The following is a 26032-nucleotide window of genomic DNA, read 5'->3' on the forward strand; positions in this document are numbered from 1 at the left end:
AGCAAAACAATGTTGGAAAGTTGTCTCTCAGCCATAATCACTCCTATCTAGACTCCTCAAAGGTAAATATTTTCGATACAGTTCTATAATGAATGTAGAGATCGGAACAATACCTTCGTTGGGGTGGCGTTGCATATTGGAAGGGCGTAAGGTTGTTGGAAAGGGGCTGGTTTGGCGAGTTGGTGATGGATCCAGTATCCGAATCTTCAGTGATCCTTGGCTTGCTCCTCCACATCCTTATATTGTTTCTTCATCTGAAACTTCCAATCTACAAAATCAACCACTATTGATGGTCAAAGACTTAATACTTTCTAATGGTCAGTGGAATAAAACTCTAATTAGAAGTATTTTTTTGAAGACACTAGTCAGCGTGTGTTAGCAACAATAATTGGGGGTGGAGAAGATAAAATTTATTAGGCCCTTAATAAAAGTGGCTTGTATGAAGTGAGTACTGGGTACCGTGTGGATTATGGGTTGTCGCATCCTCCCATTGAATTTTGCCCAGAGATTATGAGATGAGAAAATTTGTGGCGAGAACTGTAAAAGCTAAAAATTCCAAGGAAGACTAAGATTTTTCTCTGGAGGGGATTCCATGAAAAGCTTCCAGTGCTGCAAAAGCTTCATCATCGCATCCCATCGATTCAACTTATCTACCAAAGATGCCTACAATTTCCAGAAACAATCAATCATTACATTTTTTATTGTGTAAAATCAAAGAAAAATTGGTCAAAAATGAGCTTACCAGCTATTAGAAGGAGCACCGAAAACTCTGATTTCTATGTTGAGTGAAACTTGAAAATTTGCGTAGCCAACCTAATAGCTCCTCTTAGAGAATGATGATGGTGATTTTGAGCTGGTCCTTATGGAAGGCCAGGAACATGTTCATCTTTGATAATGTATCAATTAGTGTGAAAGAGATAATGGCGTCGGCTTTGAAGCTGCAGAAAGAGTTCCAACATATTCCCACTTCCTAATTGATGAGCACTTTATTTTATCTCTCTTATTAGATTATTATATTATGTTACTTTTATAGTAGAGTTTTGAGAGTCTCCTAATTCTTTTATTTGTCCCATACATGAACACTTATATATTTCTTTCATTTTATGAATGAAATTATCTGACTTTGAAAAAAAAAAAACATTGCCACCTCGATTTTTGTTTAACATTACAACTTTAATTTTTGGTTTGTCATCAACAAAGCCCATTGCACTTTTAACTTATTGTAATATGACTTTCAGGCCTTAAGGACTGAACTAATTTCCATTTTCCAAACCCAACCAAAATCTTGATCATCAAGCCACAAAAAATTCCAAAAAAGGAAGTTAGAGTAAGAGTTAAAAAACAAAATAACAAAATTAACAAGGATAAAATAGGAATGTTCAATTTTCTTTCATATTTTTTATTTTAATATTAGAAATAGTTAATAAAAAATAGAAAATAAGAAATTATTTATTATACTATAAAAATTATGATATAAATATTATTTTTTTAGTTAGAAACCTAACAGCAAGTAGCACAATAAGAAAAGAATTAAAAAAGGTACCCAATGGAGGAGATAACAAGTTGTTTGGAAAGAAAACCTAAGACGAACTAAATTAATAAGCTATAGAAGTGAACGATTAAAGTCTTAATTATATAGTTTTTAATTATTAATAAAATATATATAGCATGATGAATGAGCTCGATAAGATGATATGGAAGTGGGATAAACTACTACTCACTTGGCACTTGGCAGCAACCGGCGCCGCAGCCACATCTCATGTTCCATCACAAAATAAAATAAAAAATAAAAAAATTTACTGATCTATACTAATTTCTTCAGTTCTTTATTAATGTTGACTTCACAATATATATAATTCCAGCTCTTCATTAATCATCAATTCACTCCTATCCTCAATATTAATTTGTATAACTAGCTTCTGCACTCCATTCTTGTGCCAAGTTGCTTCTTTATCATATATTGTTTCAATTTAAAATAAAAAATAATGAAAGAAATAAATTTACATGTACGTAGCCGATAAACATTCTTTCGTTGCTAAGATATTTTATGGCCACAGAGAACATGGTCCAACTATATAACAATATATATTTCATAATCATTTACCTAATTGCTAGCGTTTAATTACCGTTTACTATAATAAATTAATTAATAACACCAAACAGACTTTTATTTAATTTTTTTTCTTTTTAATATATATAATTTGGTTTAATGGTGTTGATTATTAGAATGTGTATTAGTCACGTGGGATTGTTGTGGGAGGTAACGAAGATAATAATAAATAACAAACATAGGTTGTATGAGGTCTTGCAACAAGTTGACAACTTCAAGATCTAATTAATATATAAATATTCCCAAAGTTTACTTTTATTCTTATATGAGATTTCGTGCGGGGATCTTATTCCATTTCCGTGCATGATGACAGATCTCTAGTTAAAATTCAACGGTTACACAAATTAAAATTAATCTCGGTACCCTCCCTTAATTGTTTCAACTTAAAAAGGTTAACTCAAAATGAATCTTGTCGAATTGTTCTCTGTTGGCAGACACATAAACGGATTCCTCCCTACAAATATGTGTACTAATTAAGTAATTAGGTTATCTGTCCACTGCAAAATTACAATATTAAGCCTGCATGCCTGGCCTAGCAATATATGCGGCGAGAAAAAGAGAATATATATGGAAGGAGCTATATATATGTATATGTATGTATTTCTTTATATATGAACTAATATTTTTATCCGTAATAATATTATAGAAATATAGATCTTTTAAAATTATGTCATTTTTAACATTATAAATTATGATACAAAAAAACTATAACATTAAACTACTTTTACAAAAAGTTCGTAAGGGACAAAAGTTTTTGTCATCTAAAAAGACCAGAGATAGATAAAAGAAATTAAATAATAAAATTTTTAGTTATTATTTTTATATGAAAGAGTTTAATTTTTTTATTTAATTTTAACATTTGTTATCTAAAATTTAAAAGAATTTAATGTGTATATTTTTATATTTGATTAGATGTTAAATTTTTTATACAAATAAAAATAATTATTAATTTTTATGTCTTTTATTTAAAAATAATATCTTTCTCTCTATATATAAAAATATAATTAGATATTAGCATAAAAAAATTTATATTGATAGTTATACAATTAACTCAAATTTTTTTTAAAAACAATTGAATTTTGATCTAACTTTCAATTACAATATTAGTATTTTCTCTAAATTATATGTAAAATATTTGAAGGAAAAGAAGTGAAAATATATATTAGAAAGATAAGCAATAAAAATTTAAAATTAAATAAAAATATACATATAATAATATTTTTTATTTAAATTATATTATGTTGTTAATTTTATTTTTTGTAGAATAGAAAGGTAGAGAAAAATAGAGAATGAGAAGAAGATAAAGAAGAAGAATGAGAGAGGGAGTTTGTTAATTTTAAAAGTTAAAAAAAATTTATTTTAATTATAATAAAAAAATATCTGATAATAATTGACACATTTTGATTTGTCAAATTATTAATATAAAATATAAATTATATATAGAGTAAGAAGGATAAAAAAATAGAAAAAAAAGAGGTAAACAAGAGAATATAACAAAAAAGTTTACACATTTTAGTTATTAAATTAGTTAATAATATATAAATATAATATATATTAATTTAATTTGATTATAATTAGAGAATATCAATTTGTTGTAGATTTTAATTGTCAAATTTATAACTAATCATTAATAATGATATATAAGAGAGATAAAATGAGTAAATAAATAAGAGAAATAAATTTTTTTTTTAAAATTTTTTAAAAAATATTTAATTTTAATTATAATAAAAAATAAAAAAATAATATGTGACACATTTTAATTATAAAATTAATAATATATAACAAATATACGAATGAATGTGGCCTTGACTAACATGTAATAAGAGCTAGCAGCAGCTTTAAGAGCGTGCGGTACTTGCTTGGAAAGTTCAACGCATGGAATGTGGAGGATCAACCCTTCTAAATTCTAATTAGTACAGTGTAGGCATGTGCATGCCCTACCTAATAATGTTATTAATTAACTTATTAGTATCATTTCTAATGCATGTGTGTGGGGTTAGAGACGGCTTAATCACGTAGCCTAGTCTAAACTAATGAGGAAAAAGCCTATGATTCTGCTATTAATGTCAAAGTAGAGTTGAAGGGATATGCTTCAATTCCGTGTAATCAAGGGACAGTGTTGTCTTTTTCTATGTGATGGTTAGGGTTCTAATAATTATAAGATAGCTAGCTAGCAAGCCCACTGGCCACTGGCCTCTATTGATCTTAGTAATTAAAATAAAGTAGATAGAGTTACTAATTAACTTAAAGAAAAGTCTAAGGCCAATAATTTTATTAAATTTTGATCAGTATTTAATCAGCAAAAAAAATAAGTTATTAGATAAAATCTCATACTAATTTCACACTATTAAAATTATTATTAATGATTATTTGATAACTACAAATTATAAAAGTTGTTGCCCTAGTATTCCTCTTAACTTAATATGATTCAATTGGGTTTTGTAAACTTTTAATTAAGAGAAGGAATAAAAGTCAAAGCATAGATGTGTCCTTTGTGTGTCTAAGAGTACTTGTTGAGATGAGGGATTTGACTTTGGTGCCTCACCATTTATATGGAACCATAGATATTATATTCTTCAACACAAAACAAACATGAAAACTGATCTCTCTTTGCACATAGATGCCGAGCAAGAACAAGAAAACAAACTAGAGTACGATGTTGATGTTGAGGAAGAAATGAAACAAACACAGCTGCAATTAGAAGCTGGAGAAATAGAAGAACATGTTGTATCTTTGCAAGACAACAAGAACTATAAAACTAGAGAGGTGCAATAATTCATTCTTTTCAATGCAATTAACAATGTCACACTCTTATAATATATTGTGCATGATGATTTTGGCAGCAGGAGGAGGACCTGAATGTGTTACAAATGGAGATGGATCGCATCAAAGAGGAGAATCAAGCTCTGAGGAAACTGGTGGAACAAACTATGAAAGACTACTATGATCTCCAAATGAAAATTTCCAACAATTATAATAACAAACACATCAAGGTACATGTACCAATTTTAATTTCCTTTATCGACATATGTTCCCTGTTTTATTTATTAATTACTACTAGCTAGCTATTATATATTAATATATAAACATATATAATTTAGGATCTTGAAATTTCTGTCCAAAGGGCATCACCGACAATTCATGATGATGATGATGAACTGAGTTTGTCACTGAGGTTGAATAATACAAGTAGCACATCATGGAGGATTCATCAACAAGAGAGGGTCACAGATAATATTATTAATGAAAAACTAATTTCAAGTTTTGCATCATCATCATCATCATCACTGCAGAACAAGTTAATAATAAGGGGAACAACACATGATGATACTGCTATCACTACTCATCATCATCATCATCATCATCTTTCTGCAGCAGCTTCCACCACTACTCCAAACAGAAAACCTAGGGTTTCTGTTAGAGCCAGATGCGAGGAAGCCAAAGTCAGTAATACTAATACTAACTCTCATCACCATTTCTAAGCATCATATTAATTTGAATAGCAGATATCATAGTTTCAAGTAGTGTGTGATGGATTATGATATATATATACAGATGAATGATGGGTGCCAATGGAGAAAATATGGCCAAAAAATTGCAAAAGGGAATCCATGCCCTCGAGCTTATTATCGTTGCACTGTAGCTCCAGGTTGCCCCGTTAGAAAACAGGTATAACAACTCACGTGGGTTTTCTATATTTTAACTTAATAATAAGAGATTATAAATACATCATAAATTAAGGTAATCGTAATATAGAATAAAATTTTTAGAGGTTTCAAAACTCCTTTTTGGTTTCGTGATGAAACTATGGTGTGGATAATTGAAGTTAAGGAGTCATTCTTTTGTTATATTGGGAAATTGAGTAGAAGGTTGAGGAGACCCTTCGAATTAATAAATTATGACGTTGACAAGTTAGGTTGAGGAGTTCCTTTCTTATTGTGTCAAAAAATTGGGTAGAAATAGAGTGATTCTATTTTCATATAATAATTTTTAATTATCAACTTCACATGAAGACATTACATTTTAGTTTTTGCCTTATCTTTTGGATTAGATTTTACAGTGTAATGTTTATATGATAATTTAATTAATAGGTGCAAAGATGCTTGGATGACATGTCAATACTAATCACAACGTATGAAGGGACACATAATCATCCACTGCCGGTGGGTGCAACTGCCATGGCTGCAACAGCTTCTGCACCTGCTTCCTTTACTCTTTCTCATGGTGTCTCTGCATCACAACCTCACTTTCCATGGATCACCAATAATAATAACGTGTCGGCAATAGCCTCAGATCCTATCAAGTTCAAGGTTGCGGTTGCGGCAGCCATAACAACTCTCTTCACCAATAATAATAATAATAATAATAATAATAAAGAAAGCCATCATCATCATCACGGTGGTAACTGGAGGTACCTATAACAACAACACCAGTAACTGGATCATAGAATCTCTCTCCAGAAACGTTAGGCCCAATTGATTGATATTCATCATATATATATATATATATATATATATATATATATATATATATATTATTGAGAAAAATAAAGTAAAAGAGAGGTTGATGTGAGTTTCGGTTTGAACACAAAGTAAACATTACTGTTGATGTTTTCTTTATGTAGCAGCTATATATTAGTGTAGTTTTCTTTATGTTTTAGTATTATTATATCAATTGAAGTATTGTAAGTCTTTAATTTCTTCAACTGTATACGATATATGTACATTCAAGTGTGTCTAATTGATAACATATTATTATTGTGCATTTTCAATTTTGTTTTTCGTGTATATATATTTGGTATATTTTACTTTGTAGGATACTTTTATATGTTTGGCAATCATCACTCTGAGTTTTTTTTTTAATGCACAAATAAATAATAATAGTAAGAAGGTCTCTTTGTGGTTTTGATCAAGTAAGTAAAACTTTTTGACAGAAATTATCTTTTTAAGTATTTTAATTTTAATTTGTACATACTTCAATCATTCTCATGAAAAGTAAGAAGACTTAACTCCAAAGGTTAATTAGGCTAATAATATGTTTTTGGAATGTAGATATATAGGTTCTCATCATCTATAATTCTCAATGCTTATATTGACTATTGAGGTTGCAGAAACAAACCATGGACTTGATTTTCATTGGGCTTAATCCTGAGGTGGGCTTTGTAAAAAGCAGATTGAAAAAGGGTTCTTTTACGTAATAATGCTCACTTGAGACCCAAAACAACCTTTTAAAAAGTCCTAATGTTCTTGTTTATTTATTTTCGTAAAAATAAGGACTAAATCTCCATTTTGGTTCCTGAGATTTAGACGATTATTCATTTTGGTCTTCGAAATTAAAAATTACCTATACTAGTCCTTTAGATTCAAGTCTCGGCACCAATGTGGTCTCTCGACTCTTTTCGGCGATGACTAGACAAACGGAATGTTGAGATGGCACCCTTCCTGCTACGCTGGATGATGAGTAAACCCTTGGCATCCAAACAAGTCAGAAATGTCGTCGCTTTATATATGAAGGGAGAAGAAATGATGGAGATCCAAAATAAAGTATTCTTCTTCTTCTCTACCTCCACTATTCTTCATTTCTGACTTGTTTGGACGCCAAGGGTAAATGATGTCGTTTACTCATCATCCAGTGTAGTAGGGAGAGTGCTATATCATTACTCCATTTGCCTAGTTATCGTCGGAAAGAGTCGAGGGACCATATTGGTGCCTAAACTTGAATTTGGAGGACTAGCATAAGTAATTTTGAATTTCGATGACCAAATTGAATAATCGCGTGAATTTTAGGGATCAAAATAGGTATTTAGTCTAAAAATAAGTGTGACGGTAAAAAAAATATTAAAATATTAAATATCTATAGAGAAGATTTTAGCTAATCATCCCAATGCCCTCATAAAAAAATACACAACTGAAAGGAAAATTCAATTTTGTAAATATCTTTAGTGAAAACAATAAATATGCAAATTTCCTTGCCCATAAAAACTTAAAACTTATACTTTTGGAATACTCCTTCTATAAAAGTGGTGAACATTTTTTCTAACGATGAAAAAGAGACATTTTATCCCGATTAATTTGTATTTGAATTTTTGAACTTTCAATTCCATCTTAATGCTAAAAATAGTATCATGATAAAAAATGAATGAATAAATAAATAAATGTAGCAAAAGAAATAAATAAAAATATTAAATACAAAAAAGAAAGGTTAAGGGAAGAATTAAGTTTTGTTTTTTATAATCTTATATTTTAATTATGGTTTAATTTTTATATTCTTAATTTCTCAAGGAGGCTAGCCCCTCATTAAATAAAGTATATATTCTATGATCAACTAAAGAGGTATTTACCATATTAGCATGGGAAGATTCTGGAGTACCAGATTACAAGTCAAAACAAATATTAAATTCTACATTTTATGGTTAGAGTAGTACACAAACACAATTGACAAATGTTTGACAATAATAATGAATATTGAATCATATATACGCTTTCTGAGTCCAACATCCTCATCCGGTTTTATTATTTCTTAATGGCGAGAGAAAAAGAATTTTTTTTTGGGGAGTGAAAAGATAAAAAAAAAAAGCTTTTGAATGTGCTAAAAGGTCCCATAGACTTATAATAAGATAGATTCCTTTTTTTCTAAATAGATGTTATATTGGTGTATTGCACAAATATAAATTAAAAGAGTAAAATACTAACATAGAAATTAAATAATTTCGGTGAAGCAAAAAAGACATTTTAATTTTGTTAGGGTGAAAACAGAGTATCTTGTTAGGGTAGAAAAGGAATATAATTTTGATAAACTCTTTTCTACAAGAGAATATTATATACACCCAATAAGCCTAGTTCACATTTAAATTTCTTAGCATTTAAAGATTTTTTGAAAAATAGAAATAAAAAATTGCAAGTTACAATCAATAGAACGTCATGCAGTAGGTAGCCGTACACGTATGTAGGATAGTTGAATCGATGTTAAGACTCTATAAGCCAGAGATAATGAGGTAGATATTTATTTCATAATCCGTTGGTCTAAACAAGTGTATCTGTGTATGTATGTATGTATGTATGTATGTATGTATGTATGTACAGAAAGTATAGGGAGTCAATGGTTTAAGCGTACAATGTACAATGAAAATTTAAAAAATATTAGAGATATGACCATTAGTGTTATATTATCCTGTCATATTACGTTTTTAAGATGAATGAATTCATGACATGGTATTAGAGTTCTAAATTCGAAAGCTCAATAGTTCGATTCTCAATATGTTATTGGTGTTTCATTGATCATTGTCTGGGTCTGGCACAAATTGGCGGCTCAGTGTGAAATGGAAAGAACTCAAACACTAATTATGCTTGATTAGTTCTTAATCTTGTTAAAAATTACCGTCAAAGTTCACGGACTAAGCGTATGGGAATTTGATTCCGGATTCAAATAACATAAATGTATACAAACGTGCAAGAATGCATGCATGTTATCCAACTTTTACAATGAGAGTGATGTATAAAACGACAGAGATTGAATTCAAAACCTGTGGAGTTCAAACTGACACATTTTTTTTCTTCAAGAATTCGCCTGAAAAACTATTATCAGGACTTTTGACAATTCTATAAAATAAGATTTTCATATTTATCTAAATCATATAAATAGTTAAATTCATCTTTAAAAAATTATTTATTTTTTAAATTAATTTTTAATTAAATTTATTTTTTAAATATTTTAAGATAATTATTTAGTTATTTTGTTATTTTTGTTATTGATGACATCAAAATATATTAATGTAACATATTAAATAATACTATACTTATCACAACATATATTTTATAGTCTTAATTAGTTGATAATATGATAAGTTATGAAATTAGGCTCAAATTAATTCTAATTTGAGAAAAATCTAGAGGCATTGAAATATTATTTTAATTTAGAGTTAAAATGATTTAGTTTTATAAATTTATTATATTAGCAACCAATTAATACTATTAAGTATATATTTAATATTGTAGTGTCACTTAATTAATGTATCACATTAACAAATTTTGACATTGTTAATAACAAAAATACAGAATAACTAAAATAACTAAATTAAAATTTTTAAAAAATAAATTTAATTAAAAAATATTTTAAAGAATAATTTAAAATATAAATAATCTTATGAATTTGAGCATTTAGTCTGATAATATTTCTTAAAATAAAACCACATTGAAAACATTTGTTTGAATGCATATTTCCTTTAAAACAAAAGAATAACTTTTATTTCCTCAAACCCCAAAATTTTTAAAGTATTTTTACTATAGTTTTGTACAAGGAGAAATTCTCTCATATAATAATAAAAATGTATTCAAATTAAAAAAAATATATATCCTCGTAATTGTATTACATTCTTATGAAACATATATAAAACATGTAAGATATACTTTCTTTGATTGTAAAAAGAATTAAAAAAAACCAATCAATCTTCTTAGAAGAAACAAGAATTAAATTAAACCAGTATTTTAATTCTTTCCAAATTTTTGGATTGATATTAAACATAATTTAGAATAAAAAATCAAAAGTTCTTACCGGAGATATAAGATTTTGATTTTTTTTTTATTTTTCTAATAAGGTTATTATATGGGTTTTAAGATCACTAATTAAGATTATTTATTTTAAAAATTTTTATTTTAATTTATATATATTTTTACACATAAATGTTATGAAAACTTAAATTTTATAATTTTAATATATTTTAATAATATTTTTATAAAAGAAAAACATTGTCAAGGAAAGAAAAAGAACCTCTATTAACTGCGTTAAGACAAGACAAGACAAGAACAGGGTATTGCCTTGAATTCCGCTGATGAAGCCACGTGGCTAAACGAGGTTTCTCCTTATCTTTGGTAATATAAGTACAATCATTGCCCAATAATTTACTTATCCGACACAGTTTACACCATTGTTCTTTTGCGCTTTCTCCCAATCTGCCGTCTCTCTCTTTTTTTTCTCTTTCTGACATCCTCTGTTTCAGCTTAGAACAGAGCTTTGAGCTTTCACAGAGACCAACAATGGAGGTACAGGGTAAGCGCTTGAAGCCACGCCTCGATCGCCGCAACGCCATGAAGAACATCACTTACAAAGTCCCCTCTTCTTTCACCCCTTCCTCCATTGACCTTCCTCCTTCTTTGAACCACCAAAAAAGCTTCAGGGTCAAGGGCATCGACGACGGCGAATTTGACCTCATCTTCCGCACTCTCGGTCTCTCTGGACCCGAAGACTTTTCTATTCCAACCGCAGCTTGGGAACAAGCCCAAAGGTCTCGCCTTTCTCCTTCCCCTGTCACCACCAAAAACATCATCAACCTCCAGGTTGTTGATGAAGGACATGAACACCAAGCCCCACTTCCAATTCCACCTAAAACTGAATCTGGGGTTGGCTTCAATGTCGATGTTAGGCTGAAAAATCTAAGCTTTCAGCAACTTGCTCAGCATAACGTAACTGGTGGTGATGGTGGGGGCATCAAGGGTGTTAGGCCTCCACCGGTGATGTTGCGGCCACCACTTGATGATAATGACAATGATGTTGATGCTGTGGATTCACCTTCGAGGGAACAAGATGAAAGGTATTTTGAAGAGAGTGGGGACCTTGATGTTTCTGATGATGATGACAGTGATGTTGCTAGTGGTGAGGTTTCCGATGATGTTGTTGACGAGTCAAATGTTCATAACGTGTCTCCAAATGGTTCTTTTAGGAGAACGTTTATGTCGTGGCAAAAGGGCGAGATTCTTGGTAAAGGCTCATTTGGAACGGTTTATGAAGGCTTTACCGAGTGAGTATTCCTTTCTTGAGTTTCTTCACTTTCATCTTCTTTCAATTCAAGTAATTTTTAGATACTAATATCTTGCCATAAATACTAATATTAGAAAATTCAAGTCATCTTCTTCTAGCTTAATATGTCTAAGCACTAGCAATTAGTTACTATTTGGGAATTTACTTTGGTGGCAGATTCAGTTAGTTAATTTTCCCTTACCAATAACTGATAAATCTTTTGTGGCAGTGATGGATTCTTTTTTGCGGTGAAGGAGGTATCTTTGTTGGATGAAGGAAGCCAGGGCAAACAGAGCATTTTCCAACTTCAACAGGTCAGAAATCAGAATCACTCAACTATTTTCATCTAAAGCTTATATTAGCACATTCCATCTTACAAGTCAATGTTTGATTGTGTGAATATTTTGTGGCCTTCTTTTCAGGAAATATATCTTCTGAGTCAATTTGAACATGAGAACATAGTTAGATATCTTGGCACAGACAGGGTATGCTCGAAATTTTTGACTGAATAAATATTAGTTCTTTATCTATTGAGCTAATGTGACAACTCTATATAAATTGTTGTAGTTTGATTATGTAAATGATGATTGTATTTTAATCTTTATTTCTCAGGACAATAACATGCTATACATCTTTCTCGAGCTTGTAACAAAAGGATCATTGGCAAGTCTTTATAGAAAGTATCGTTTAAAGGATTCTCAGGTTTCGGCATACACAAGACAGATTCTAAGTGGTTTGAAGTATCTCCATGATCGTAACGTGGTTCACAGGTAACATTGAACTTTTTAATTCTATCTTAATGCAATGTAATAATGATTTTACACCTGCAATATTCTAAGGAAAAAAAAAATTTGAATTTCTTTTAGGGACATCAAGTGTGCTAATATATTGGTTGATGCAAATGGATCCGTGAAGCTTGCAGATTTTGGGTTGGCAAAGGTGCCTTTCTTTATCAAAACAATTTCCAAATAGTTGCTAACTACATCTTAAAAATGTGATTTCCAAATGCTAACGACTATAAATTATGTGTTGATCAGGCAACTAAATTAAACGATGTTAAATCAAGCAAAGGTTCTCCATATTGGATGGCCCCTGAGGTTTGTCTCTGCATGTAGTTTCAATCATTTTTAATCTACTTGAAAATTAATGTTACTAACAAAAATTCTGCATTGTTGGATGATAGGTTGTTAACTTACGAAACCGTGGTTATGGACTAGCAGCTGATATATGGAGCTTAGGATGTACAGTTTTGGAGATGTTAACACGGCAACCTCCTTATTCTCATTTAGAAGGAGTATGTCTAACATTTATTAATTTACTATATATAGACATGGATGAAAACTGAGGATAATAGATAGTAATATGTTGAAATTTTTTGTTAAAACTTAAAACAGATGCAAGCGCTATTTCGGATTGGAAGGGGTGAAGCACCTCCAGTTCCTGAAACATTATCAAAAGATGCAAGAGATTTCATAATGAAATGCTTACAAGTGAATCCAAGTAAAAGGCCAACTGCTACTCAGCTGTTGGATCATCCATTTGTAAAGAGGCCACTTCTATCTCCCATAAGTCTTGTCTCTCCACGCATTAATCTTCTTCTGTCTTAAGACCTCTCAGTTACCATCAGGATATAGTGTTGCCATAGGAGTTGAAATGTAAATAGCTAGCTAAGAGGAAAAATAGGTAGCTGACACAGATAAGCAGCATTATTATTTTTTTTTTTTTTTTTGTGTTTTTGCAGTTACATCTGTCATTCAGAAGGTAAAAATGAAATATAGGAAAGTAACTGCCAGTCTTAAGTGGATTTTCAATTATACAAAGAAATATACTCGGGTAAGAATATCATGAACATTACACAGCTTAAAGCCTATAATTATTTGGCGAAAGATCACTTGCATAAAGGACAATATTGTATATTTTTGACTCACCAACTCTCACAAGAAAATAAAAAACAGAAGAAACGAAGGAATATTTCTCAACAAATAAACATTTTTATTTCATGGAACTTATAACTCTGCTACATAAGTACATATGTTTGCGAGGCAAAATTTTCTAATAAAATAATAATCTTTAATAACCAAGAAATAAAGACGGTGGAAAAAAGAAAGCGGTATTTTATAGAAATCCACCTTCTTTTGCTAAGCTAATACTTAATAGGCATGACTACATATAATATTATAATGACATAATGTGATTCAAACTTTATTTTACAATTTGACTAATCTTTACTTTCAAGAGACTTCTCAAAACATCTACAGCTTGGCACACATGATAACTTGATTTAATAATTATAATTATTAACATCCAAGCACAATTTTCAGCTTAAAAAAAAACAATTTAAGCATTGGTAGGAGTGTGCAAATGCAAAATAAAAAAATATACACAATGCGGTTTTTTTGGGAGGGGGGAGGGGGGGGGGGGGGGGTTTACATAGATGCTAGAGCATATATATGCACAGTGCCTCAATCTCTACTCTCGGGCTGGCGATTTGTATTCAATATATTGGTGAATTGGGATGGAAATGAACCCCTGTATGCCTCAGAGACAGCAGTTGCAGTTTCTGATAGTTCCCTATTCATCTCTGAAATTTTAGACCCCACGTATTCTTTATACTTTGAGACTGAATCAACCAACTTCAGGAGCTCACGAGCACGCATTTGTATTTCTTCTTCACTTTGCTTAATTGCTTCCTGCAAATTCAATTGGGCAGCCTGAAAAAAGAAACCAGAACCGATGCAATCATGTTACACAAGAACTACGCCAGAAACATAGCTTATCTCTCAAGATTGATTGAGTCCTAAACACAACGAAGAGAATGACGCCAGAGACATGTTCAAGTCTTCACAAATTCAATTACTTACTGAAGAATTAACAGCCATGGAATTACCTTGAGAACCTCAGCTGCCTCTCTTTCCATAATGTCCAGGTCATGATCAGCTACGTGGACATCGTCCAACATTCGCTTTGCTTCAGCTGAACATCTATTTACATAATCTTGTGTTTCATTCTTTATCATGTTTAGTTCAGCTTCCATCTGGTGGATAATGTAACACACAGCAGAAGAACAAAAGTCAAAAGTCAGGCAACAGTTTTCACAGGGTAGATGATTTCTGCTTCCAATACGCATCTAAATGACTCTGACAAAGTGTGAAAAGATTGCCAGAAAATATAGAGAAATTAAATCAACAGTAGATGCAAAGCGTAAATTTAGTTTGTGTGTAATACTGTAGAGTAAATATGGCAGCTAAAAGATGGGAAAAAAAAAACAAATATTTTGAACAGCTGAATCATCATCTGCAATTACTGCAGACATGATTGTAATGCAAGTACAATTGATGATTCTAAATTCCCAAGAACAGAAAAACAACAAAACCATAAAGACGACTCAAGTATGATAAGTCATTGTGTTGGAAACATAGGTAAAATGTATAAGCTGCAGTAAAGACCCTGGACCAACTCCTACATTCCAAAAGCAGTGCAGCATGCTGCCACCATCACTTAAATTAAATTTACACCTATTCATTATTGCATTTGTTAATAGCAAAACTTTCCAGTAGAAGAACATCAATTTCATAATTATCTTTGGCTAATCTACACAGATGAAAATCAAAATCTCCCCCTAGAAGGTTGAAACTTAAAGTGACACAGCATAGTACACACTGGTTACCTGTGACAGTATAGAATCAACATTAATAAAGTTCTGAGGATGATCATGCACTTACTTTATCAATCTGTGACTGCAATGTTGCAACATTATTTCTTTTTTCCTCAAGCCTAGCAGCATTTTCATTGGACATTTGCTGATAGGAAATTAACTCTTCCCATCTCCCCATAGAAATCCTCTTAATGTCCTCAGTGTATGAGTTAAGTGCAGGCTTCAGACTCAATTTATGGTCAAAACCCATAATCTCAGCAGGCGTAGTTCCCTTGGCATTCAACTGATACTGAATATCATCACCGATCTTCAACCTAGAAACACCAGCAAGGAGGTTTAGATGCCTAGACTCAACTGTAAAGATAGACACCAAACACAACCTCTATCTCATAGAAATAAGATCAATAGAATTTGCTTCATTTTAACAAAACAGTCAATAATCTATAGATATTATTAATGGAGCACAATTCAACCTCCTCAGCTCTTGGTTGCAATCCAAAGCAAGCGCCTCAAGCTCCTTGAACTTGTGAGAAAGATTATTCTCCATTTCCCAGAACTTGTCCTCCCAAACATTCCTGGCAAGCTCGCCCTCCTGGATCTCCCTCTCCAAAGCCTGCAACTCCCTCTTCATCCTCTCCACATCCCTCACATTCACAGGCTGTGCCTCCACCGTCCTCCTGAGTTCCTTGTTCTCCTCGCAAACCCTACGGTTCTCCTGCTCCTTCGCCTCCAGAACCTTCTCCTTCTCTGCCAGCACCTTCTCCATCTCCTCAATCTTCCTCCCAACATCCTCAATCAGAAGATTAAACTTCTTCACATCGCCCTCTAGCATGCCCTTGTAATCAAAACAAACAACAATTGAGCAGTCAAACCAAACTGAATTCAAAATAGAGGAATTCTAAGTCATCTAACTACCTTAGTCTTCTCCAGCTCCTCCTTCTTTACGGGATGCAACCTCAGCCTCTCCAAGTCATCCCTCAAACTCTTGAGCTCATTGTTGGCAGCCTCGAGCTTCTCCTGGGCGAGGGCCTTCTGATGGTTGAGCTTGTCCATGATGTCGAGTTCGAGTTCTTCAACCACATCATCACGGCCCTTAATGTAGTTAAGATAGGAATTGAGGGTGTACTGGTGGACAAGGTTGACCTGGAGGAGGGAAGAGACGGTATTGGAGGTGGATTGGGAGAGGTGAGAGCCGAAGGAGGCGATCTGAACGAGCCAGTGAATGAGTGCGAGCAAGTAAGGCCACTGGTGAGGGGCAGCGGGGGATTTGAGGATGGACTTGTTGAGCTTGAACGGGTAATTCAGGCGCTTCAGGAGAGGGGGAAGATCCTCTTCCAGTTTCGACACAGGGTACTCGATCCCTCTCAGAAGGAGCTTTAGGGTATCGAGGATGTCCTTCGCGGAAGGTGTGGTGCCGCCGGATTTGAAGCTGATGGGAGATTTCCGCGAAAAGAAGAACGAGTTGATGGCGAAAATCACCGATTGCTGAAAGTGGCGCTCCTTGTAGTCCTCGAACCTCGGGCGCCCCGCGCCGCCTCCGGCCGAAGAAGGGCGGCTGCTTGCGAAACTGGCGTCGGAGTCGCGGGGGAACTGATTGCGCTGATGGAAATCCAGCGGAGTTGGCGGCGGCGGCGGAATGAATGAGTCGTCGGGTTGTCGGCGGGATCCGGCGGGGGGTCTCATATTTGCTGTTAACTGTTGTTGGAATCGGAGAACACTTTAGAGGTTACATTTTTTCAATTCTTTGGGGGAGTTCCCGCTCAAAGTGACCCTCATATTATGTTTCCTGGAGAAAAGGGTGTACATGGGCCACTCCGTTTATTTTTATAAATAAAAATGTATCAAAACAGTAAAATATATTTTAAAAAATTTTAAATGCGATAAAAATAACAAACAAAAATAATATTTTATAAATGTTAAACAAGTTATATGTTTCCATTCGAATTTTTGTGAAAATATTTGTATAAAATATATAAAATTATATTAAAAATTTTATTAAAAAATTAAATAATATATATAGAAATTATTATTATAAATATTTTATAAAGTTATAATTAAAATAAAATTCTCAAAATTTTTAATATTAAAATATTAAAAATAATTAGTATTTATCTTAATCAATTTGAGTTTGTTAAGTGATCATCTCACTCATTCGCTTAAACAACTATTAGGAGTTAGAATTTCGCCTTATGTATATAGCAATTCATTGGCTAGCGATAAACCCTTAATAAAAGGAGTATCAATACGTGATTAGACTTGACAGGAGTTTTCGAATACGCAGGTACCCGACCTGTCCATACCCGAATGAAAAGGGTAATAACTTGACCCGAGTCGGGGTAGATTTTGCGCAAGACTGGTATCGTCGGATTTAGGGTGTACTCGCCCCGAATATATACATATAAACACTTTTTAGGAATTAGGATTTGCCTCACATTCATAACTTCAGTCTATACTCTATAGCTATGCAAGATAAACTCAATCATCCTCACCTAAAATCTTCTTCTTCTCGACTTCTTCACAAAAAAATCGCATAGCTCTTGTTATATTGTTGCTGAGTCCATCGTGCTTACCTATTCACAACTCCCATCTTCCTTCACAGCCAGAGACGGACCACGTTTAATATAGAGGGGGCATTTGCCCCCACAAATTAAAAAAAAAATTAATACTTATATACATATATACCACTTATTATATTATATTTGTCTCAAAATAAAATATAAATAGTTCTTTTGTATTTTATGTTAAAAAATATTTTGTTAAATTTAACACATAATAATAATTATATTGTTAAATTTAATTTAATATGAAAAATAAATAAATACACTCAAAAATGAGTGATAATTAATTATATTATATTAGTTAATTAATTAATAATTAAATTTAAACTTAGTTTTCTAATTAAATACAACTTAAATTATTAGTGATTTTTCAAAAATTGTTTAAGATAAAAAAAATATATTATCTATGTATTAATATACTGTAATTATTTTGGTTAAAAAATTTATTTATACTATAAAAATTATAATAAGTAGATTTGACAATTAAGTAAAATAATTGTTTAAAAATATATATAAAAAATAATATTTAATCATGTTAAAAATAAAAAAGGTCTTTATAAATAATTTTTTTATTTTAAATATTATATCATGCATATGAAATTATATTTTTATTATTTTAAATATTATAATAATAATTGTGTGTATATTAGATAGTTCTAATTTTAAATTTTGCATATATCTAAACCAATTTAGATTGATCAAGTGATCGACTTAGCCGTCTGCTTAAATAAGTATTTAGGATTCGAATTCTGTCTCGTATGTATAGCAACTCGTTGTCAGCCAATTGTAGATTCTTAAATGGAATTCAAATTCATGACAGATTAGTCATTAACTTGTTGAATATCGTGGGAAGCAAAAAAAATATCTATACCTAAATTTTATTATATTTTTGTCCCCATTACTAAATTTTTCTGGGTCTGTCACTGTTCACAGCTTATGTCATCATCGCTGCTCATCCCGTTACCGTCGTTGCTGAGCCCGTCGCCACCATTCTCATGCGAGTTTCTTTTCTCTAGGTAAATTTCCTCCTCTCTCTCTCTCATTGTGAGTATGTTAAATTTTTCTATTCAAACATTGATATTTAAATTATAAAAAAAATTAATTTTCATATCTTATAAAATATCATACTGGCAGTAATTGTAAATATGACGTTACTTAAAATTAAATAAAGTAACAAAGATAAAACAAATAAAAAAATAAAAAATAACTTAATCTTGTATAAAATTTACCTATAAAATTCGGTACCAAAAAATGAATTTAATTTTAGTATATTAATAATATAAAATATTTTATATAATCATTCAATTCAATTAGATTTATCTATTTAGGTCATTATTGAAAATAAATTTAAGATACCAACATAAAATTACTTTAAATTAAACAACAATTATCAATACTATATAAGGAACACACTATTCCACTCAGAGTGATTGTCATAAGGAATAATTTTCCAATTTTCTATACTAATATTAGAAAGTTTATATAATATTATATAATAATATTATCATGATCAATACTATATGATATCAAAACAAAAAAAACACCGTGCTAATATAATATTATTAATATTATATAAATCATCTTTGTATTTATTTTTCTGTGCGTATATAATATTTAATTAACACATTAAGACGTATATAATATTTTGTTAATACATATATAATATAAAATGATTTACAAATTATTATTAATTCGTATATAATGTATAATTAAATTTAATGAATTCAATTAGAATAAACAATAAATTATTTATTTTATTTTGGATTTTATAAATGAATAAATTAATTAACTAATATAACAAATTATAATTAATGTAGTAAAATTAATTAAGTAATATATATTATAATAAATCATATTAATATTTAAATATCTAATCAAATCAATTAGCTGATATAATTAAATCATGGTAATAAATTATATTGAATGAGTTAAAATAATTAAATCAGGAAATAATCTCTAGAGCATGTCACGTCAGCTCCATCATTAAGTGCAGACATCCGATTTTTATATAATAGAATAGATATTTATTTTTTAATATTTTGGTTATTTATAAACGAATTATTTAGCATAAAATCATCAAATTTAGTAAAAAAAAAATCATCAAAGTTAAAAATATTTTTTTATTTTGTTGTTTAATTTAAGTTTGGTTGGATAATTTTAAATTTCGTCTCTCTCTTTTTTTTTTAAGATTTCATTACTTTATAATAGAGATAGAGAATTTTAACTATACAACAGAAATTATAATGTTATTATTTAATATCATGGATATTTTTTGTAAAAAATTGTTGGTCCAATAAAAACATAATCCGAACCAAATTCTCAAATTGTATTTAATATTATGGACAATTCATAAACATCCTTTCTAAAAATATGTCAATTTAATAGAAATATAATATGAATCAAATTCTCAAACTGCGTTTAATACTGAGGGATAATTCATGAACAACTTTACTAAAAATATACCGATCCAATAAAAATATAATCTAAATCAAACTCTTAAGTTACATTTAATACTGTGAGCGATTCATGAGCATTTTTTCTGAAAATATGCTGTATATATTAGAATCGAACAAACAAAAATTAAGTATAAATTAGATGAAATATGGAAATTTTTTTATATTTTTATAAAGATATCTTTTACTAGTATTTAATATTTAGTATTAAGATATTTTAGTAAAATTTTGTGTATAAATCATGTTTAAAAAAAACAATAAAACTATGCACATAAATATTTTTTAAATCAGTTTTTAACTAAATTTTTTCTCTTTCGAACTTATGTAGTTGCCGTTGCTTTTTCTTTTTGTTATTATTGTTTAGGTTTATTCTTCTTTTGTCTCTTCTTGTTTCTCTTTCTCTTCTTCTTTCTTTGTTATTGTTGTTGTCACGACGGTCGTCTTCTATTTGTTGTTGTTGTTTAATTTTTTCTTTTTTTTCTCATCCTCTTTCTTTATTATTATTATTGTCTTTTGACATTTTCATTTTGTTTTTTTTATATATATTTAAAAAATTTGAGTACACAAATTTTGATGTACAACACATAAAATTTTATGCACAACACAACAAAATTTAATATACAACTCACAAAAATTTAAAGAACTACACGTCTAAAATATTAACACTCAACTAATAAAATAGGTATAATATAAAATCTTCGATGCAAAATTTTAATGCACATCATAAAAATTTGGTGCTCAGCATATTAATTTTTGAATAACTATATGTCTAAAATATTAACATTCAATAAATAAAATACGTAAAATACATAAATTTTGGTGTAAAACATAAAAATCTAAATACATAACACATAAAATTTGGTGTGGAGTAAATAAATTTTAAAAAATTATATACCTAAAATTTTAATTCACCTAACTAATAAATTATATTAACAGTAAAAATTTTATGTATTATGTAAAAAAATTTGTGCTATATATAAATATTTATGTACTATGTTTAAAATTTTTTATATCATATTAATAAATTTGTATTATATACAAAATTTTTTGTGTTATTGTGCTTCTCCATATAAAAACTTATATACAGTAGAAATACGAAAGAAAATAATGATATATGCACAATTTTTTTTAGTTGAATTTTTGTCAAATTAATTAAATTTAATTAAAAAACACTTAGAAAAAGATACTTGTTTATGGTCCAAAAATAATTGAAATATGTCTAAAACATATTTTAAATATACTAAAAATATGTTACATGGTCAAGAAAAAGCATAATTATATATTGCTATCTGATCTGTGACGTGACATGTTCATTAATTCACACAATAACTAAGAATAAGACCAAAAAAAAAAAAAAAACTAAGAATTAACATTATAAATTATAATACCAACAATATCTTAAAGGTACAAATAGTTAAAGAAAGCATAACTAAAATATTATTAATATAAGCTTTTCTTATTCTCCCTTTATTTTGAAAGCATTGAATAAACATTTTTATGCAACAAAGGCAGCCTGTTTAAGATTCGAAAGTATTACGTTAATAAATTACATAATCAGTTAATCACGTTTGTGGACAAAGCGCGTGGTTTCAGTCGCTGAACGAAGCGCGTAAGAGGAATATTCTGTGCGGAGTTGTGTTTCTTCTTCCTTTACGCCACTGTGATATGGAAAAAAAATGGAGGGAGAGAAAGAGAAGGAGCGAGAAGGAGAGGGAGACGGAGTGGCGTAAACTCAACACACTCTCTCTCTAACCCCGCCAACCTCGTTTCTCTCTCTTCCGATTCCATCGCCTTAGCGTTCGATCGTGCCCATGCTACAGAACCCTATTTCCCTCTCTGTCTCTTCAATTTGAAACCGTTTTCATATTCAATGTCTGCCTGGTATGACCATTTCTCATTCCTCTAAATTTTTCTCTAGATTCATGTGTGTGAGTAACGAAACTTTCGTAGATTTCGATGACTCATTTCTCTTCCTTATTTTCATAACAAATTTGAGAAAAACAGATATACCCAGTTGGCTCTACTTTGTAGCTTCAAGCTCAATTTTCAATTTTTCTTCCATTTTTCATTGGTTTCCGTGCAGATGGGCATTTTTAGTTTGGTCACATTTTTTTTTGGATATATACTTCTCCTTCTTCCCATTAAAATATGCTTTTTTTTTCATTTATTTAAAGTATTATTGTGTATGATTGGATCTGAAGATGAGTGGATCAAGTTAGGAACATGTGCTTCTTTTCTTGGCTGCATGTTCTGCTTAATATTATATTACTCTAACTTGTCTTTGCTTGCTGCTCTTGCTTATTGCCACGTTGTTTTCTTTTAGATGAGTTATATGAATCTCTGACTTTGTTTTCTTTCTTGTTTGGCTAATGTATTACTTCTACTTTTACTACCAGTTGCAATTGGGCCTCAAACTGATCTGCAAAGGACTCAAATATACTCAAATAGCAAGCTAGTGAGTTTCTCATCCTCTTGGTTAGTTTGGTGCATTAAAGATTATCCTTTGCATTTCACTTGTGTTTTCAGCTGTCTGGATGTGAAGCATGTTGGTTAGAAGAACTGGGCCATTTCCAGCAATTTTCTGGCTTAGATAACTGATTTCGAATTTTCATTGGGTTATTATTTCTTAGTTCTTAGATAATTGACCTATGTACACTATATCAATATCAAGACCAATGATTTTGACTCAGTAACTAGATGGGCCGAGCTCATTTTTGTCTTAATTGGGACAATAGTCCAGAAAATGTTTTCAGTATGAACAGTCTTAAGTTCCTTTAGCTATTGCAATTACTTCATGCATGTATAAATTATGTTTTGGGGAAAAGAAAGGGTGCTCATAACTCAGATGTTGGTATTTTGATATCATCAGGAATTTAGATCTCTCCATATATAGGGAATTGGTTTCTCATGAAAAACTTGGAGAAACCTTTGGTAGTGAATGGAATAAGTTAAGACGTTTTATGCCATGTTGCAAGTTGTGTAAATTTGGATTTGATCACAGAAACTTTATGAATGTGTTTTTTATTGCAAGAGCGGAAAATTGGTGTTTTTCAGTTTTCCACTTCTTCTCTTCATTCCTGTTTAGATATTTGGGTAATGTCTATTGCTTTCTCTCTCACCTCCTTCTGGATCTGTTTGTGAAACTGAATTTATGATATTACCATCACTGAACCTTTGATATCACATTCAAGCTTTGTGCCCCTTACTCTAATTTCCTTAGATTATGGGTTAAGTCGTGTTATTATTATAATTCTTCAATACAGTACTGATTTCCTTTAATGTAGTTTGACTGTGTAGTCTTTTGAATTACAAAGTCAGAATGTCTTATTTTTTTTCCCTTTCATATTTTGCATTTTGAATCCCAGGTTCTGTTGGGAAATAAAAAAATGGCAAAAGGAAGCAGGGGACAGCGTAGGAATGCTTCGCAAAGGTATAGATCTATCCCATACCTGCTGCCTACTTGCAAGAAGAATATTTGTGAGGATATGTGCCCAAAGAAATGCTCTGAAGCCTTGGATAAGAGGGAGTGGAAAGATGTCACATGTTCTGTGTGCATGGAGTACCCTCACAATGCTGTTCTTCTCCTTTGTTCTTCACATGACAAAGGTTGCCGTCCCTATATGTGTGGGACTAGCTTTCGTCATTCCAACTGCCTCGATCAGTACAAAAAAGCATACACTAACATTATATCAACAAATAATCAAGGTGCATTACAAGATTCAAACTCCCTTGCCGGGGAGAAAGAAGTCTTAAAGCTTGCATGCCCACTATGCAGGGGACAGGTGAAAGGTTGGACTGTTGTTGAACCTGCTCGGGACTATTTGAATGCAAAGAAAAGAAGTTGCATGCAAGATAATTGCTTGTTTTCTGGGAATTACAAAGAGTTGAGGAAGCATGTGAGGGCGGAGCATCCCCTGGCACGTCCCCGTGCGGTTGATCCCGCTCACGAGCAGAAATGGAGATGGCTTGAGTGGGAGCGTGAACGTGACGATGTAATCAGTACAGTAACATCAACCATGCCTGGGGCAATGGTTTTGGGAGACTATGTCATAGAAGGACGCCAAAATGGCATTGATACAGATGAAGATGAAGAGGATGCTTCCGTTGATGTAGATGGTGCTGATAGAAATGGTAGAGTTCAGATGAGCATAGAAGCCATGAATTTATTCCTCCGGCTACATTCAGCTCGGCAAGGGAATAGGAACCTTGACAACTTAAATCTACAGTTTAGACCGGGATCAAGTCAGAATGGGGCACAGCATTCCACTTCTATTGGTGGGATGGAATTTGCCAATGAAGATGCTAGAAATAGTGAAGTTAATCATCATGATGAATCCCTGGTTAACCACCTCCATCACCATGGCACTGGCAGAGTTCTACTCCATCGCTCAGGCCGGAGACACAGACAGAGAGAAGGACATGCAGCTCAGGGTAGCTGAAGATGATGCTGGAAGCAGGATATTGGAAAAGGAGAAGTTTGGTAGGCATATATATGAGTTGAATCTTTAGCATCATAAATTGGGTAGTTTCCAGATCCAAAAGAAAATCTAGGTAGTTTTAATAACAATTGCAGGTATTCTTTGCAAGGATCTTAGAAATCAGAAATTGGGCATTTATGTTACAGTGTAATTTATTTTATTTGTACATTCCTACATTCTTTCTATTATACACATTTCATTGTGAAATTTACTCGTGTAAAGGTTTGATTGAGGTCGTTGATCTCAAACTAATATTCATGCAAACGATTGGTAACAAGCAGTTTCAGCAAATTACAAAATCTAAAGTTCGATGATTTTGCTTTTGATGCAACATTTTAGTAAAAAGTTACACATTAAAAGAAATTGGAGGAAGTAATCATGATACCTAATTTCACTGGAATGTGGACATTTTTAAGTTGAGATCCCTCAGAACTTTGAAGCACAAAAAGTGATATAAGTTTACAAATATATTTACTTCAAAAATTTAAAAATTCATACTCTTAGTTTTCAAAGAATTTTACTTTATCTTTAAAGAAAATCGTACCAGTTTGATAACATGTAGATAACTTGGAAAAATAGCTAATAAAATTTAGTTCTAGTTCCGGGAGTTCATGTTGTTAGTTTGATCACACTTGGATTGAATTTGCATTTCCATAACTAATTGATACTTAGAATAAGATTCGTGGGATGTGTGGAGAGCTAAATTAATTATATTATATATTATAAATTTAAAATACTATATATATTGCTTAGGGATATATTAGATAATATGTAAATTAATATTAGACTTAGAAGTTAATTCGTAAAAAGTATTGTACAATATATTTATTTAATTTGACAATTTATATATAATATTATGATTCAATAATATTATTATTCAAAAAAAAAAACATATAAAGAAAAAATATACTATTTTAATATAGATAATAATTGTGCTTAATCTTTATTTTGTAATTTGATTGAATAATAATATGAATTATATTTAA

The 26032-nt window shown here is 30.9% G+C and overlaps 4 protein-coding genes across 6 annotated transcripts; 3 read left to right on the forward strand and 1 right to left on the reverse strand.

Moving 5' to 3' along the window:
• Positions 1-4604: 4604 nt before the first annotated feature.
• LOC130956471 (probable WRKY transcription factor 9) lies at positions 4605-6661 on the forward strand. 2 transcript variants are annotated; one of them, XM_057883517.1, is made up of 5 exons: positions 4605-4876; positions 4954-5103; positions 5212-5553; positions 5666-5779; positions 6202-6661. In XM_057883517.1, the coding sequence occupies exons 1-5, from the start codon at positions 4703-4705 to the stop codon at positions 6529-6531; spliced, it is 1110 nt and encodes a 369-aa protein (XP_057739500.1). In that variant the 5' UTR covers positions 4605-4702; the 3' UTR covers positions 6532-6661. The 2 variants fall into 2 exon arrangements, with proteins under 2 accessions (XP_057739500.1, XP_057739501.1); XM_057883518.1 differs by having other exon boundaries at positions 4609-4876; positions 4957-5103.
• Positions 6662-11027: 4366 nt separating this feature from the next.
• Positions 11028-13631, forward strand: LOC130954415 (mitogen-activated protein kinase kinase kinase 1-like). Its single transcript, XM_057881153.1, has 8 exons — positions 11028-11903; positions 12132-12216; positions 12325-12387; positions 12515-12672; positions 12769-12841; positions 12940-12999; positions 13086-13196; positions 13297-13631. Exons 1-8 carry the CDS (start codon positions 11143-11145, stop codon positions 13507-13509), a joined length of 1524 nt encoding a protein of 507 aa, XP_057737136.1. The 5' UTR covers positions 11028-11142; the 3' UTR covers positions 13510-13631.
• A 698-nt stretch (positions 13632-14329) lies between these two features.
• On the reverse strand, positions 14330-17240 carry LOC130956546 (kinetochore protein NDC80 homolog). Its single transcript, XM_057883592.1, has 5 exons — positions 16473-17240; positions 16031-16392; positions 15625-15871; positions 14790-14936; positions 14330-14613 (listed from the first exon to the last, which is right to left on the reverse strand). Exons 1-5 carry the CDS (start codon positions 17238-17240, stop codon positions 14365-14367), a joined length of 1773 nt encoding a protein of 590 aa, XP_057739575.1. The 3' UTR covers positions 14330-14364.
• A 4994-nt stretch (positions 17241-22234) lies between these two features.
• On the forward strand, positions 22235-25329 carry LOC130958185 (uncharacterized). Of its 2 annotated transcripts, none has more exons than XM_057885150.1 (3): positions 22235-22449; positions 22965-23043; positions 23934-25329. In XM_057885150.1, exon 3 carries the CDS (start codon positions 23955-23957, stop codon positions 25005-25007), a length of 1053 nt encoding a protein of 350 aa, XP_057741133.1. In that variant the 5' UTR covers positions 22235-22449; positions 22965-23043; positions 23934-23954; the 3' UTR covers positions 25008-25329. The 2 variants fall into 2 exon arrangements, with proteins under 2 accessions (XP_057741133.1, XP_057741132.1); XM_057885149.1 differs by having other exon boundaries at positions 22965-23023.
• Positions 25330-26032: the final 703 nt, after the last annotated feature.

The sequence above is a fragment of the Arachis stenosperma genome, chromosome 10, assembly GCF_014773155.1.
Source record: "Arachis stenosperma cultivar V10309 chromosome 10, arast.V10309.gnm1.PFL2, whole genome shotgun sequence".
NCBI lineage: Eukaryota > Viridiplantae > Streptophyta > Magnoliopsida > Fabales > Fabaceae > Arachis > Arachis stenosperma.